The sequence below is a fragment of the Camelina sativa genome, chromosome 10 (genome assembly GCF_030686135.1).
Source record: "Camelina sativa cultivar CO46 ecotype springtype chromosome 10, ASM3068613v1".
In the NCBI taxonomy this organism is placed as follows: domain Eukaryota; kingdom Viridiplantae; phylum Streptophyta; class Magnoliopsida; order Brassicales; family Brassicaceae; genus Camelina; species Camelina sativa.
Genome location: NC_141889.1, coordinates 13328505 through 13345259, shown reverse-complemented (window position 1 = coordinate 13345259; position 16755 = coordinate 13328505). Strand labels below are relative to the sequence as shown.

The 16755-nt window shown below is 35.0% G+C and overlaps 2 protein-coding genes, 1 long non-coding RNA gene and 1 pseudogene across 6 annotated transcripts; 2 read left to right on the top strand and 2 right to left on the bottom strand.

The window, feature by feature from the left end:
- Positions 1-1516: 1516 nt before the first annotated feature.
- Positions 1517-3992, bottom strand: LOC104718922 (uncharacterized). The gene is made up of 6 exons (XR_015568549.1): positions 3660-3992; positions 3421-3526; positions 3261-3346; positions 3019-3168; positions 2563-2917; positions 1517-2354 (listed from the first exon to the last, which is right to left on the bottom strand). It is a non-coding gene; the product is annotated as an uncharacterized LOC104718922 (long non-coding RNA).
- A 170-nt stretch (positions 3993-4162) lies between these two features.
- LOC104718921 (uncharacterized) lies at positions 4163-7317 on the bottom strand (annotated as a pseudogene). Its single transcript, XR_015568548.1, has 2 exons — positions 5057-7317; positions 4163-4730 (listed from the first exon to the last, which is right to left on the bottom strand). The product of XR_015568548.1 is annotated as an uncharacterized LOC104718921 (transcript).
- A 3367-nt stretch (positions 7318-10684) lies between these two features.
- On the top strand, positions 10685-13472 carry LOC104718920 (uncharacterized). The gene is made up of 9 exons (XM_010436745.2): positions 10685-11055; positions 11287-11381; positions 11502-11566; positions 11812-11855; positions 12187-12270; positions 12476-12629; positions 12726-12905; positions 12998-13054; positions 13144-13472. Exons 1-9 carry the CDS (start codon positions 10904-10906, stop codon positions 13252-13254), a joined length of 942 nt encoding a protein of 313 aa, XP_010435047.1. The 5' UTR covers positions 10685-10903; the 3' UTR covers positions 13255-13472.
- A 1802-nt stretch (positions 13473-15274) lies between these two features.
- Positions 15275-16268, top strand: LOC104718919 (uncharacterized). 3 transcript variants are annotated; one of them, XM_087470128.1, is made up of 3 exons: positions 15275-15638; positions 15734-15838; positions 15922-16268. In XM_087470128.1, exons 1-3 carry the CDS (start codon positions 15507-15509, stop codon positions 16084-16086), a joined length of 402 nt encoding a protein of 133 aa, XP_087326254.1. In that variant the 5' UTR covers positions 15275-15506; the 3' UTR covers positions 16087-16268. The 3 variants fall into 3 exon arrangements, 1 of the variants encoding a protein (XP_087326254.1); XR_015568973.1 differs by having other exon boundaries at positions 15371-15638; positions 15964-16268; XR_015568974.1 differs by having other exon boundaries at positions 15451-15638; positions 15958-16268.
- Positions 16269-16755: the final 487 nt, after the last annotated feature.

Here is a 16755-nt window from a genome sequence, read left to right as displayed (position 1 = left end):
TAGGGGATATTTGGTTATCCCCTGTTGATTTCGTTAAAAGTAAGTATTAATTGGTGTGCAAATTTGTTTATCTGAAAATGTGTTGTTTTCCTTTGATTTCCTAATTAAGTTGTGAGTTGTTTATGTGTTCGTAGTTGTAATTTTTTTTCCGTTTTTCCCCTGAGTGTGTCTGGATTTGATGTGAGTTGTGTTTTGGGAAAAATTAATTTTCGTGTTTATGTTGCTGTTATTTTATACAGTCCGGGTTGTTTTTTTTTTTTTGGCTCAATTTTCATTTTCATAAAATTTAGTGTTACGGTTATCTAATTGTGGCACTCATATATCTGAATCTCTTTCCAGCATTGATCACCCTTTGCTTTGTTTTGTTTTCAGCCTAGCTTGTCGAGCCAAAATTTTCCTTTCGCTACGTCACCCCTGCACAACTTCAGAATTCTGTGAAGGTAAATAACGTTGTTGTCACTACCTTCTGCTGTCTTCTTCAAGTGTTCCAACCCTGTCTCTGTGCTGCTCTTTTGAAAATATTCTTGGATCCCTTTGATTAGGCGTGACATTTCCACTTGCAATGCATTTGTCCATGAGGTCTTGGTATTTCGTTAGTGCTGCTAGTAGATTCATAGCTAGGAACCTTAGATTGATATTCTTGTAAATTCGGTGATCTTGGGCTGCCTTGGCTAGATGTGGTGATGCTTGCATAACCTGTCTCACAGTTGTAAGTGAAAGCCGAACAATTCGAGAGATTTTATCTCCAACGACGTTTTTTGGTAGTTTTTCAAGGGATTAGGGTGTGTTTCACAACATTTTTTGCAAGTTGTGTGTGATTTTTATGTTCAGACTTTTTCCTACTATTATTTATAGGTTTTACATCTGTTGCAGTTACGTTTGTGTGTGTTGTAATATATATTGTTTGCCTCCCATTTCTTTCTTTTCATTGTCTCTTTGTTATTGATGCTGTAATGAGTTTTGCCATTTCCTTTTTAATCATTAATTTAGGTCATAATTGTGAGTGTAATTTGGCTGAGTGGGGTTTGGTATTAGATTTTTAGTCCTTTAATATTTTCACCGTATTAAAATTGTGAACAATTAGAAGTTTGTTTTTAAAAGTATAATTGTAACACATGTGGCGTACAAGTGAAATCCACTTTGTGTGGATTTTATGCTTTCTAGAATACTATTTGTTATGTATATCTATCATAACATAGGTGTGTTACTTATTAACTTTTCGAATTGTTATTAACATTATTAGACATCATTTTAAGTATTACTCTAACTTTTGTGTATGTTTGTTGTCCGTTTATTATCCGTTTTTCTTTGGAAGTCTGTCCTCTCTATTTTTTTGAAATTTTTTATTTTTCAACTCTGTCCCCTCTTATCCATCCCGTTAGTTTATGTGTGTTTGGAATCTTATTTTTCGTGGTTTTTTTTATTAAAGTTATGAGTTTCTTATTTGTAGGAGTTATGAGTCTTACAATTCCAACTTGAACTTGGAGTTTTGAACCTTTTTAGAACTTGAGAGCCATTTTGAACTTGAGAAGGACTTAAATATAGTAATTAGTAATTATCACAAAAAGTTGACAAAAATGACTGACAAAAAGAAAAGACGATATAGTGAACAATGTGTCTTAGACAGATTAGGACAATTTGATTGATTCTAGAGACTCACTCATTGCACCAATACAATAAGCGTTTGTCAACTGTTGCAAAAGAGAAATACCAAAAAACTTAACCAAATCTTTCAACGCCTTTTCCTCTGCTTCTGCTTTTGATGCATGTTCTCGTTCTCATCTAAACTATTCTCCATTTGCTGATTTTCGTTCTCATCTAAACTGTTCTCCATTTCTGGATTCTTCTTCTCATCTTGCCGCCTCCTCTTTCTTGAAAGCATATTCTTCTTCTTTTCTAAACTATTCAGCATTTGCAGATTCCCTTTCTCATCTGAACTATTCTGCATTTGCTGATTCTTGTTCTCATCTAAACTGTTCTGCAGTTGTGACTCTTCTTCTCATCTAAACTGTTCTGCAGTTGTGGACTCTTCTTCTCATCTAAACTGTTCTCCATTTCCAGATTCTTCTTCTCATCTAAACTGTTATGCGTTTGTGGATTCTTGCTCTCATCTAAACTTTGCCGCTTCCTCTTTTCTGAATTCTTCTTCTTTTCTAAAGTTCTCTGCATCTTCTGATCCTTCTTCTCATCTAAAAGTTGCTGCAGTTTCAGATTCTTTATGACACGACTCAACGGAGAAGATTTCAGAGTTCTTATCATGTGGGAGGCTGCATTGTTTTCAGCAATCTTCTTACGTTATCTTTTGAAACCTTTGATGCATAAGGTACCTTCTTCAGTTGAAGTCTCAACCTTAACTGTACAAATATATACATTTTCAAAGCTCTTAAAACTGAAACGATTTGAACAAAGTAGCATAATGGTTGTATCTGTTAATATGGCGCATTGAGTCACTCACAGTAAAAACAGTTAAACGTGTAAGATATTAGTAAATGCACTCTGCTTCCTGAGATTACAAGATCCTAGAAACAAGACATCTCTAAAGTGAGTAGGACTAATATATACCTGAAACCCCGGGTTTGACAAGTTTCTGTCTTTGCAAATCCCAATCAACTTCTCTTTTGCATCTTCATATCCAATGTAATCATTTATAACCATTTCAATGGGCGTAATCTCCGACAACGTCTGTAAAGCCGCTCTTCATCTTTGCCATATTTCCACACTTATTAGGCTTCCCACAAGCTATAAATTTATCATCAAGGTATACCTCACCAGTAATGGACCGGCTGCCAATTTTGCGATACTTGAACTCAACTCGCTTGCCTTGTTTATATCCCATGCCAAAAAGCGTAATAATTATATCAAGTTGCTGCCGCAAATCATCAAGTGTTAATACTGGCTCCAAAAGACTTCCCATTATCTGCAAATTTCATTTTTTTTTTTTTTTTGTAAGTTGAGAATCATAATATAATAACACAAAATTCAAAAACACAAAAAAAAGCGAGTGAGAACACAACAAACCTCCTAGAGTCTTTTAACATCAAGATTCACATCTATATAAACAGCTCCAGCTATAGAATCTATAAGGTCAGTGATTAATTTTGGGGATTTCACAAATCTGTATGAATCTGGATCATCTTCTTTGCCTAACAACTCTATGAAATTTATAACCTAAGAGATGACACCAAAAATAGTGAGTATATATCATAAGAAGATATGTTCTCGATCAAAGCGAACATTCACAAGAGATAAAAATGATTTACCTCTCTTTCTAAATCGGGAACACTGTATATAAGGAATTTGTAGATGCCATATGGTTGACATTGATCGACCCTTCCATGACACAACTCTAGAGAAGATCTTGAAATCAGATACAAATGAAAACATCGAATAACTGAAAAGTCTAATTGAGATGGATACAACCTTCTCATCAATGAGATGGCCCATGGAGTTGGCTTTCTTTTTTGACGTTGCGGGCAGGCAAAGTGACGAAGCATTCTTCCGACGATCTGTTGGTGAAGACGGCCAGCTTTGAGATTTGCAATCCATGTTAGTCAGGAGAAATTTCAGAGACAAAGCAAATTATAAGAAGCAGGGAATTGGAGGAGATGACATTATAAACAAATGGGGATTTAGAAAGAGATTGAATTTAGGGTTCATACCAACACCCCCGAGCAACGACTGGTTCCTGCGCTACGAACATCCTCAATTTCTCCATTATCGGCATTTTTTTCTTCTTTCGATTTCAGTCTCTTCCTCTTTTTGGATTACGACCGAAGCTCGTCGTCGTCTTAAACTAACGCCAATTTAAGAAATAGTAGTGGGTCTTATTCAAAGAGAGAGCATTGAATTGCTTCAATTACCGTTATAGAGGAAGACGTTACACTGGAGATGGAAGACATGGAAGACAGTGAAAGGGTGTGGAGGGACGCTTCAGGTCGCTCAAGGGGGGCGACAGAGTTGAGTTATGTGGAGAGGGTTTTAATTTCGTCGGTAAACAAAAAAGATCTAGGTTGGGCTTTTAAAGAGATATGGGCCAAACAAATAGGAAGAGCTTAGCAGGCAATGTCGAAAATTTGGCCTCGTTAAACAAGGAATGGCTGACAGTGGCAGCACCAGGAGGAGTGAGTAAACCTAACTTTATATATATATAGATTTGAAAATCTTGGGAGAAAATAATGCTTCATAAAACCAAATTGTATACAAATGAACGCTCTAAGAATTAAGAAGTATTTTCATCAGAAGGTGATGGTGGACAAACAAAGAGGAATAAACGAGATGATAACACATAAGAGAGAGCAAAAAAACTCACCGTCGTGAAGCTTGGCAGCGAGAGAAGGAGAGACATATACAAATATAATCTATATGCGTAAAAATATATAAACATTATTAACAAATTCTATGTTTGTAGTAGACACCAAAATGCTTACGAGGGCATATCAACAATCTAACTCTGTTTCATTTCGTTTCCAGAGAATCATCATCGCCTGATCCATAGACATCTTTGTTTCCATTTTCACCAGTTTCTGAAGGAGAGCGGATAATGTGATCTAAGCAAGCCATGTCGCTGTTCCGTTGAGGAGGAGACTCTACAAAATTATCTTCTTCATCTTCTCCAACAAAAGCACTAAAGGAAGGTTTTGCAGTCTATCTACTTTTCCATATCTGATGATGTCCACCATCAGCGTGTTGGTGTCTGTAGACATGCCGAGTTCCAATGAACGACATCTCAGCTAGACTAGACAGTTACATGCATCAAAACCAATAAACAAAATTCTTACAGTGCAAAAGATAAGCATTCACAAGCTAAAAATTTCTTGACACCATGATTGAAACTGAAAAAGGATACTAAAAAAGGATAATCAGGAGAGTAATAAAACAACCCTGGTGTAATTAAGAGTTTACATATGTTTGAATCTTATCCGTTCATTTAGCTATAAGTATTGTTCTAAAACCTGTTTATACTAAGCACCACATAAACCATTGCACCTTTATTAAATTAGCATTGACTTGTCAAAATTAACCAAAACAAGAAATATATACGGCAAAATCAGCATACCTGTATGTCTAGGCATCTTTGGTGGACAGTTGAGGGACAGCTATCACAACAAACTAATTCACCTCCATCTCCACAAACACCACAAGCATTGTCATTTGGATCATCAACAATTACATCGACCGAGCAAAAACCAATGTGCCCAGTTTTGCTTATCATATGCATCTATGTGGCATTGAAGAAAAATTCCAGAATTCAAAAATATGTTCTGAAATGGCTGCCGCAGTTTGCTTCCAGCGTGTATCTCAAACTTAGAAACTGAAAGAATTTTACTACATCAACCACAGTGAATCCCGTCTCTAGTTATCCAACCCTCAAGCATTACGCGTAACCGTCGTTGGAACATGTACATCACCGTTTCGCTCAACTGTATGGTTCCACAATCAATCAGCCAAGCCATACCGTCTCTTTTCAGATGAGGGTACAAAGCCATCACTCTCTGAATTATCTCCCCTGAATGCACTCCGTACCGACAGTGTACTCCTACCATGTTTGCTATTTGTCCCTCCGTCCACACGGTGAGAGGAGCAATCAGTTGATTTTTCAATTTAATAATGCAAAGGGCTTTCACCTTTTGAAGTTGTACCTCGTGAACTATCTCTGCTACTGACCTCATCCTTCATTGTCATGACATTTCGCTGTTCTTTATGAACATACCTGTCATCATTTCCAACTTCATTTTTAACAGGTAAGAAATTTCTTGCAAAAGTCGCTTTTCCATCATTATCACTGGCAGATTGTTCTTCCCTCTTCATATCTATACCAATCTTTCTTTTTGTTTTCCTAGTTAACTGACTGAGTATCTCATCTGAGATCAGAATAAATGAGGAACTATCTTCACAAGGCTTGTGAACTTTTTCTCCACTATTTAACTGCTTCAGAAGTGCTTCATAAGCCTTGATAATAGACCAGTATGCTGTTCCCCTGGGGCTTATATAAACTGCATCTAGGTAGTCTCTGTTCCTCCTAGGTCTATAGTCAATCGTCCACTCCGCTTCCAGTAACATTTCCCTAATTCGTTCACGTAATCTTTGTTTTTCTGTGCCTGAACCACGCCTAATCATTCCATCTCTGATTTTTGAAGAAGTTGACGCTTCAGGTAAAGTCTTTTCTCCTCCAGTGCTTGACATCTGAGAGGGCATATGAGGTTGTATTATTCTCTTCTGCACGCCCCTTGAGCTGACATTATCTTCAAAATCTTGGTCATGTCCCTTACTCTTCATGGTTAACTTCGTAGGCAAATTTAACCCATTTGACTGTATTCTGACAAGGGGGAAGCAGTTTCGGCAAAGTTTCAGTTTTTAGAATGGTTGGCGAGTTGATGGCAACACGTATTTTACCAGTCTCTTGAATCTTTGAGCCATATTGAGTTTGTTCAGCTTTCGCATTTTGCACTAACCCTCCTATATTATTATGCTTGTTCACCATCACCTTAAGGACACCATTTTTGCCCTGCATCCTGATTGGTCCATCAAAAATCATGTCACGCTTGTACTTCTTCTGCAACAATAAAGGATGAGTAGTTTTACTTCCGTTTCCACTCACCTTACACCTGTTTCTATAACTTTGATTAGCAAAACCTACGTTCCCTGATCCATCTATACATGGTTTTCTTCTCTTCTCAACATCTAAATCTTTACGATTACAGCCAGATCCATATTCCCTATCATTACCAAATTGCGCAGACCCCAAATAAGCTTTCTGACCAATATCAACTCCGCTACCATCAAAGGACCTCCTCATCCTCATTGCCATTAGTTCATATTCACGCTCTCCATCCTCATACGCATCATCATCATCTTCATCTAATATTTGCCTATTACTCTCCTTCCACTCTCTACTCTTCCCTACAACACGACCATCCCCAAAACGACTCCCTTCTACATTAGGGTAGTGGCGCATATTATGAGGGATGGTGGCAAATTTATCGCTAGACTCAGAGTCACTCATAATCATCCTAGACCTCTTTTTAGACTCCCAATTCGGACGAGTCACAGAAAATGAACAAAGCCTACCAACACCATCATCGTTCTTCTTCTTCTTCTTCACAATCAAGCAACCAGATGAACTTCGTTTCTTAATCAATACCCCTGGAGATTCACCAGATCTCCTCCCACCTCTCTCCATATATACACAGCCCCCTAAATTTCCCCCAAATCCAGCAAAAAATCCGAAATGCAATCACCGTAGACCATGAAATGTATAACGTCGATGAACCCTAGGAACGCCAGATCTAAATCGATCTGCAAATATCACCTCGATGAAAGGCGAATCGTGACAGAAACGCGACAATGGATGGCTCCTCCGATCAGCTAACATGGATTACTCCGGCGGTGGTGGAGGTGGGCGGAGATGTAATTTTCCCGGCCACCAAGAACAAAATAAATCGAAACAAAGAGATGAGAGAAGTTTTTCACACGGCCTAATGTCGACAAAAAAAAACAAAATTATTATTGTAAACAGAGATATTTAAATTTTAATTGTAATTATAATGTGTGCTTAAATTTTGTTTCCCTCCAAATCACGTTGGACGACGCTAATCTCTTCGGTACCTACGTGAATACGTGGCAAGATCTGAGAGCTATTTCTCGATAATTAAGAATGACGTGTCAAGATCTCAACGGATCTCACATGTTTTACTTTGCATAATTTTTCTGTCAAACTCCTGTGTAAACCATCTTCTCATAGAGAGCCCAGTGAGCACTTCTCAGACCATCATTAATGGGAGAACACCAAAGGTGTTCTTAGCCCAAAAAAATTATAAAAATAATGAATAGTGGTTTAGAACACTTTTTTTAGTTCTTGATGTAGAACTGATCTAAGCCCAGTTCTTATTTGACGTGGCTTCATGTGATTGGACGAGATTTTATGGAAAAAAAAAAATATTTCATTTATATAAGGAAGCAATTTAAATGTTAATTTATAAGTTTTTATAATTGTAATATGTTTAAGAATATTATATTAATTTATAAGTATACAATTGCTTTTATATAAGTAAGCAATTTAAATGTTAATTTATAAGTTTTTATAATTGTAATATGTTTAAGAATATTATATTAATTTATAAGTATACAATTGCTTTTATATAAGTAAGCAATTTAAATGTTAATTTATAAGTTTTTATAATTGTAATATGTTTAAGAATATTATATTAATTTATAAGTATACAATTGCTTTTATATAAGTAAGCAATTTAAATGTTAATTTATAAGTTTTTATAATTGTAATATGTTTAAGAATATTATATTAATTTATAAGTATATAATTGCTTTTATATAAGTAAGCAATTTAAATGTTATTTTATAAGTTTTTATAATTGTAATATGTTTAAGAATATTATATTAATTTATAAGTATATAATTGCTTTTATATAAGTAAGCAATTTAAATGTTATTTTATAAGTTTTTATAATTGTAATATGTTTAAGAATATTATTTCACTATATCTTTATTCTAAGAACACCATAATTAGTTCTCCCATTTTTTTTACCTATGATCTTAACAACTGATCTAACATTATTTTCACTATATATTTAATCTAAGAACACAAAAAAAAGTTCTCCCATTAATGATGCCCTCATGTCTTCGACGTAGAGGAGAATCCCTGACAAGTAACATTTTCCACAACCCAACAAACAGTATTGATCATCAACAGAAGAGAGACATGGCGTCTGGACACATGACTGCATGATCTGATTTTGACGTTGGAATTGACCATCTAGACTCCAAAACTGCATCATTTACTTTGGAGTTTAAAGGCATTCACATGGCTCTAGGTCTCTCTAATTATTTTAGTCCATGTAAAATCATTGAAAGTTGCGGTAAGGTCGCATAGAAACTGAAATTGTGTGGTGGTCTTTATATTCATCTAGTGTTTCATGTTTCTCAACTTAAGGTTCTAGTCCGAAATATATACACATCTATTCAATTACCATTTATACTATTTACATTGTATGGACGAATTTTAAAAAAATTTGGTTAGTTGCCGGGGCAAAGCATCTACTATGAAACTAACAAAATGGACTAATGAGACTCCTATGGTAATAATAAAACGAACTAATGAGACTGTGGATTTGAACAAATTGCATGTACCTCTTCTTAGATGGTTTAGAATTATATATATCAATATATGTTCTAACTTCTAACTTTGTATCCATTTTTTTGTTTTTTTGTAAAGTGAAAAAGGAAGTCTATTTTTATTGCTTCGAATAATATAGTATTATTATTTGTTGATAATATAAAACGTGTGTTGACAAAAAAAATATATATATATATATATATATATATATAAAGTGGATTTAATTATTATTTATCCATCGATTATAAATTTATAACTTTTTTACTTAAAAAGAAACAAATTTATAACTTTTTTTTTGCTTCAAATTTAGCATATTGTTGATTTTGTTAAGCTCAGATATAATTGGCCCAACTTTATCGTTGATTTGCAGCTTTATAGTTGAGACATTGCTTTCAACCAAATTTGTCTAAGCAACTTTAAAAATATTAAATGGTTTTATGACGATCTGATCGATTACACATAACACATTATGTAAAATGGTTATATGACGATCGATTCAAACGTAGACAAAACAACACTAAACCACATCCACAATGAATGGAAAACGAGTCACAGAGTGAAAGAGTAATTAATACAAAGTTACAAACGGACGATTGGGCTATGAGTCATAGCTTATGACACATCGTAATCATCTAGAAAACGTTTTCCTTTAAATAGTTAAACCCCAAAACTTTGAAGGTCAAATAATTTGAGGTATCTTTTACTAACTTTTAACCTGATTAGAGAAACTAAAATGAGAGAGGAGAGGGAGAAATGGAAATGGAAATGTTTTGTACATTGAACTTGACCACTTTAAATTTCTTGTTGCGTGAAAGTGAAAATGATAACGTCTAACGAAATAACAGGTCTTTTTCATCTATCGGTAGCCACCCTTACATAATGGTGATAACACTTACTTCAAAATTATTGGAGGGGATATGCATTAAGGACGAAACATGCTGTCAAAATGGATTAAGATAAAAAAAAAATTATCTAAAATGTAATAACTGGACCACTTCTCTTTAATGGTCAAGTTATACACAAGAACTTTCTTTTATTTGTTTTTTGGAAGGAAGGGTCCGATTTTTAATATCCCATAATTACAAAAACAAATTAGTATACCAAAGGTTGACAGAAAGTAGGATAAATCTTAAGGTTTTACTCTACTTACAAATTTACAATACTGAAGTCTAACTAATCTTTTGACAAAAAAAAAAAAAAAAAAGTCTAACTAATCAGACCACATAGAAAATTACTAAAATTGACATAAAATTAAAAGATTTTTCTGAAACAATATTTTTTCTTAACAAAAAAAATCTGGGGAGAATAATTTAAGGATTTTTCCTATAATAAAAATAAGAACTATTGCATTCAATAAATTAATTTTTTTACCTTTAGTCAATGATACAGTTCAAGAAAATAAAATGTTTAAAATTTAACACACAAGGATATACCTTATTATTCTATAACTCAATTGTCGACTGTTTCATTAGAGTCTGACTAGAAACTGAAAAAGACAACATAGGAAATTACATTAAACTTTACATAGAAAACAATCAAAAATATAAATATGATACTGAACATATTTATGAACATATAATACTACAGTAAGTTATTTTATTACTATGGTAAGTTTACAGCTTACTAAAATGGTAGTATAAATAAGTGTTGTTAAAGAGAGATGGTCATTATCAAATTAACCTCTTCACTAAAATTAGAAGAGAGAAGCTCCAAAAGCTCTTCTCCTTCTCACACTCTCTCCTCCCCAATCTCTAATTTCGTAAGACCGGAGCGATGGAAATCGACGGTGGAGATCGCAATTCCGGTGAGCGGCCGATCATCATGGTCACAAACGACGACGGTATCGACGCGCCTGGCTTGCGTTCACTCGTTAGCGTCCTCGTCTCCACCAATCTCTACGACGTCCGCGTCTGCGCTCCTGATTCGTACGTTTTCACTCCTCTAATTTTTTTTTTTTTATTTTTTTTTTATAGAAAATGTAGCTTAATTGTCTTTTGATATTTACAATCGCCTCGGCTCTTGTGGTGATGAAATTTGAATCTCCCTGCCCCCTAAATAGCGATTTGTGGAGATCTCTTTTTTCTTGTTTTTGTTTTGCTTTTGTGGAGTGGAGACTATGTGTAACTCTTACTTTGTTATGGCATTTTTTTTGGCAGGGAGAAATCTGCTGTTAGTCACAGTATAATATGGAATAGACCACTTACTGCAAAACGAGTTGATATTGATGGAGCTACGGCCTATGCTGTTGATGGTTCGTTTCTCTATTTTGCTAATGAGTTTATCTCGTTAATCTCATATGGTTGTTTGTCACATATGTTGGCTCTTGTCTTCTTTTATCCTCTGGATAACTTGGTTCTTGTATGCTCTGTAGGAACCCCTGCGGATTGCACTGGTTTAGGCTTATCTGAAGTACTCTTCCCTTCTCGTCCTGACCTGGTAAAAACCATTTTTGTTCTGCAAAATTAATAGTGTCGTTATAAAAAGCCTTCTGATGCATATTTGTTTAAAATAGTGTGCCAATAGACATAAGTCATAAGGCATTCGATTTGTGTTTAACAGTAGCTACTTTTGCCACAGGAAACATCTAAGATCTGTTGGTTTATTATGTAGTCTTTCCATTATTTTTGCCTTCTATTTGCTTTTCTGAAGATTGTGATGTTTTGTTTGTTTTCTCCTTGCAGGTGCTTAGTGGTATAAATGTGGGTAGCAACTGCGGATTTCACATGTATGTGAACATTTCCTCCTCTTTTTCCCGTTGTCCTGGTTTCCTATTTCCTTACTACGTTACGTTTTGTACCGATTATTAGGGTGCAGCTGTTATTTGTTGTTCGTTCGAAAAATTGCATTTAAGTTAAGCCCCATAAAACTACCTAGGTTGCTGAATCAGAACAAGATTTTGAGAATATAGAAGGAGAAACTCTAGCTATAATGTTTCACTGATAACGAGACTTCTTCTCTAGCCAATTTAAATTGTTTTATATATCCTGTTATGCTTCTATTGTTCCTGCCTGAGTTTTATCAAATTAGCACTTACCTGGCTGTTAATTCCGTCACAGCGTCTATTCTGGAACTGTTGCCGGCGCTCGTGAAGCCTTCCTTTATGATGTGCCTTCTGCTTCCATATCATATGATTTTGATTGGTAAGTGTATAACATCAAGAAACTAATGTTTTACTTGCAGAGATTTTGCTTCATACTTAAGAATTTTCATAACATTTATGCTATTTCTTCTATGTTATGATCACACGCCTAACTTTTTCTTTAGCCTTTATACAGTGTTATTGATACCATCTTCTCTTTTTGTCACTAATAATGCCTTCTAATTTATTCAACCTTAATGCTTTAGGAAACGTGGAGAGATGAATGCTAATGATTTTGTCCTTTCTGCCCAAGCTTGCTTGCCGATTATCAACGGCATAATCAGTGCGATCAAGAACAAAACTCACCCTATGAAATGCTTTCTGAATATTGATTTGCCGACTGATATTGCTAACCATAAGGTACGTCTCGTCTCATCTTTCAAGGATAATCTCTTATGCCTACACCTAACTGTATAGCTGAGTTTTGTATGTCTAATTCTTCTTTCCAAATGAAAGGGATACAAACTAACTAGACAAGGTAAAAGCATGAATAAAATGGGATGGAGACAAGTCGAAGAGGAAGCACAAGGGCCGAAGATGTTATCAACAATGACAATGGAAACAGAGTCGGGAGTGGTCTCATCAGACAACGACGCATCTATTCATTCAAAAGATAGCCGTTTATTCAAGAGAGAGGTATCATTAATGATTTTTCACTATTCTTTCAGCTCTTTTACTTGCTTCTGTATTCATGAAATTGTGTCCCTTCTTGCTCTTTTGGTTTTTAGGTAAGGGATAGGGTAAGTGAAGAAGGGACTGATTCTCACTTCCTAAAAGAAGGATTTGTAAGCATATCCCGCATATTTGTCTCTTAACGCATCTTTATACTTTATCCAAACTTCAGAAAGTAACAAACGCTCTTTTTATATTGCAGATAACGGTGACACCGCTTGGAGCTCTCTCTCAGACTGATGTGGATAGCCAAAATTACTACAAAGAATGGCTTCCCAAGATTACAAACCAGTCATGTTCCTCATCCCTCTGATGACACAACATGAAAAAGAAAAGAAGAAAACTCTATTAAGTTACCCATTGTGGACCACACCACAATTTGTGGCAGACCTATTCTAATATCAGTTCTAGTTGTTTAGTTATTTATGTTGTGAGCAGCAAAGTCTTTGTTGGAACATCTAGGATTTTTCAAACTCTATTTCAGTATTTCCCTAAAAAAACATAAGATTTAAAAGTGACTTTAAAATGAAATCTCTTTTAGACTTTCTATTCACTTTTCTATTTTCAAAAAGCAACATCAGGGAACAAACTTAGTTAAAAACACTGTTTTCCCCGCCTCCCTACAACTCTCTAGATATAGCTTTAGCTATTGACAAGATGATGACACTTGGTTATGAGCCTAGCCTTGTCATGCTTACCTCGCTGCTCAAGAAGATGGAGAAAGTTGACATAGAGGCTACACAGTACAATCATTGATGGTCTTTACAAATACAAACATGTCAAATGATAAACCTCGACCTATCCAACGAAATAGAAAACAAAGAAATTAGACCAAGTGTTGTTGTACTAATAGCTCTCCCATAAGCTGTATTTTTTAATTACGGAAAATGCATGAGTAAACTTACTTACTCCTGGCATGATCGATGGATTTGTGAAAGAGGGAAAATTTTTAAAGGCTGAAAAATTTGTATTTGGAAATGATTCAAAGGTCTATAGATCCTGATTCTGTCACATACAACATCACATATATACATCACACAAACCTTGACATGCTGCTCCATGAGTGATTCTTCTTCATAACGATGGTCGATGGAGCCAACCGAGATGGCGAGATTGGTAAGTTACAAGTCATTTTACTACCCTGTCAGCAAAAAGTCTTCTCGATGTGTTCATATCGAGCAGTACGGGTTGAAATGGTTCATTCATGCAATTTATTTGAGCTGTTTATAGTGAAGGTAGAGCAGCAGAGAGGCACAGTAGTACTAGCTAGTGACCAAGGATGGCTACTGGCGTATACTGTAACGAAAAGCACCACCACTTTGCTAATTATATGCTCTTTGAGCACAAACAAACGCCATCTAAGACTTCCTAAGCTTAAGCAGAGATGGAGACTGGAGAGAACACGAAATGGTATTTTACAACAACAACAACAACAACAACAACATCCTAGTAATTTTTTGCTAGCTAATGTTGTTGAACACAAACACATCTAAGAATCTCTAACAACACAACGTTAGTGCTTAAGCAAATGGAGAGAAACACGAAATGGCATTTTACAACAACACACCCTTAAGATTAACACTCAAAACCAGAAGAAATAAAACACACATCCAATAACAGTACTACGTAGGTCTCATTGGAAATTTAGTTATCTATTTAATTAAAAAAAAAAAATCTTAAGAGAGAGAGAGGCCATGAGCGAGTGACACATGGATGTTCCACTCAGTACTTTTGAAAATACATTTTTTTTTTCAACCAAACATTAATCTAGAAAACAATTCCAAGGTTGGTTGCCCAAACCAGAGGGAAAGAATTTCCCAAACCAGAGGAAAAGAATTTTAAAAAAAATTTCAGAGGATAAAGACTTTGAAGAACGAGCAAGACAATCTGCCCGTACATTTGACGTCCGCGGGATCCTCGAAAGTATGAAGGAAGGAAAGGATGGTCGGAAGAAGCTGAAAGCATCCAACAAGTTGGAGAAGGCGGGCCATTCATCGGGAGACTGCACCATAGCCACTAATTCTGCACAATCTGTCTCAAAACTCTGACAGTCAACACTTGCCACCAATAGAGACTCTATCGTCCAAATCAAAGCGTGAAGCTCCCAATGTAAGGGAAAATGCCATTTTTATTGTATACAAAATAGTAACATATATAATCATCATTAATAAAACAGTTTCTAAACCTATTCGTTTTTGTGCTCATTTTCCTCGTCTTGCTTTGTCTTTCTTTGTTACGAAAAAAAAAAAAAAACTGTATTGCATAACCACTTTTTTTATTATTATTGAAAACTTTTCTGTTTTTAATTTTACTTAGAGTTTTAAGTTTAGAGTTTTAAATTTGTTTTTATTAAACAAAATTTTACTTTAAAACTCATTAACAACAAACTTAAATTAACATTATATTGATGCTCACAATCATTCATGTTCAAGTAGAAGCCTAATAAAAATTAAAAAAAAAAAAAATTTGTTTTTGCATAAAAACGGCTTCACATGGGCCGGCCGAGCCTGCGATTGGCAAATAAAAGATGAGAGAAGCTTCTCTTGCAAGTTGCAACAACACATTATGCTTCACCTTCAACAACACATTCTCTCATTATCGTACGAAACGAACTCCGAAACCATGGAAAACGCAGTGATGCTTCTCTCTCCCTTGGCGGCGGTGAAATCGCCGAAGACGTCTCCAAGGAATCTATCGGTAAGAGTCGCTCCTTTGTCCCTTCTCCGTTCACTCTTCTTTGCTATATGTTTTTTTCCCGTGTAATTGAAATCCTAATCTATCTTTTTGGCTAGGTTGCTGCTGGCTCATCAACTCTGACGGCCGTGAAGACGCCAACCTCCGCCGCTAGCGTGAGTCTTCTTTTACCTTCTCCGTCGACGCCAACCTCCCACGATTCCGTAAGTCTCTCTGTGCTCTACTCCCTTTGTACACAGTTGTGTTGATGTGAGTTGGAGGGTATCCCGTGACTCTTACTCGTTAGCTTTTGTTCTCACATGCTCGTGTGGCCATCACCAAGAAGCAGATTAGGTCAGAATCAGCCAGGAAACGGAGGAAGCTCTCTCAGACCACCGCTGCTATATCAGACTTTGGGACTAAGTCTGGCTTTGAGTTCGGGGCCACCAAGAAGCGCAAGCGCTTGTTCTGATAAGGAAACCAAAACCAAGTCTAGAAACATTATTCTTCTTAGGTAATAATCATTACAAACTAATTACCACCACAACAAAAAAACCAATATGCTCTCCAATATTATGTGGTTGGATATGAGTGTTTGTTTGTTTTCTTGCGAACAACTATCGGATATATACTAGTATATTTGTATGATGCAAATGGAGTGTAACTAATATCTTATTATATAAAATTTACTCATTAACAAGATCGTGACACGTGTCAATTGTATCATTAAGATGTTGACACATGTTAATTCTAAATTTATTAAAATTTTAACAAATAAAAATGTAAAAATTCAAAATCCACGATAAAAAGGTTTCATATAAAAGTAAAATAGAGAAAAGAAAACCTAATTTTATTTATTTTTTTTTTAACTTTTTTAAACTTTCAAATGTAAAACAAAAGTTTTGTTTTTAACAGTTTTAAAAATATTAAAAGGTAATTATAAAAAAAAAATTAACAGCTTTAAAATTTAGAAAAGATCATTATAAGGAAATAATGTATATATATATCATAAAATCCGAATTATAATATTGTTTACTTATTTTAATTTTAAGTTGTTAATTTTACAAGAAAAATGATTACTTTTTATATAAGATAAAAAAATGATTCAATGATGACAAAAAAAAATGATTGTGAAAATTAT

Bases quoted from the DNA above. Each gene is read 5' to 3' on its own strand.
- LOC104718920 (XM_010436745.2), top strand. From the start codon at position 10,904: ATGGAAATCGACGGTGGAGATCGCAATTCCGGTGAGCGGCCGATCATC. The intron at 11,382-11,501 runs GTTCGTTTCTCT...TATGCTCTGTAG, and splicing joins TACGGCCTATGCTGTTGATG to GAACCCCTGCGGATTGCACT. The intron at 13,055-13,143 runs GTAAGCATATCC...TTTATATTGCAG, and splicing joins ACTTCCTAAAAGAAGGATTT to ATAACGGTGACACCGCTTGG.
- LOC104718919 (XM_087470128.1), top strand. From the start codon at position 15,507: ATGCTTCACCTTCAACAACACATTCTCTCATTATCGTACGAAACGAAC. The intron at 15,639-15,733 runs GTAAGAGTCGCT...CTTTTTGGCTAG, and splicing joins CGTCTCCAAGGAATCTATCG to GTTGCTGCTGGCTCATCAAC. The intron at 15,839-15,921 runs GTAAGTCTCTCT...CTTACTCGTTAG, and splicing joins CGCCAACCTCCCACGATTCC to CTTTTGTTCTCACATGCTCG.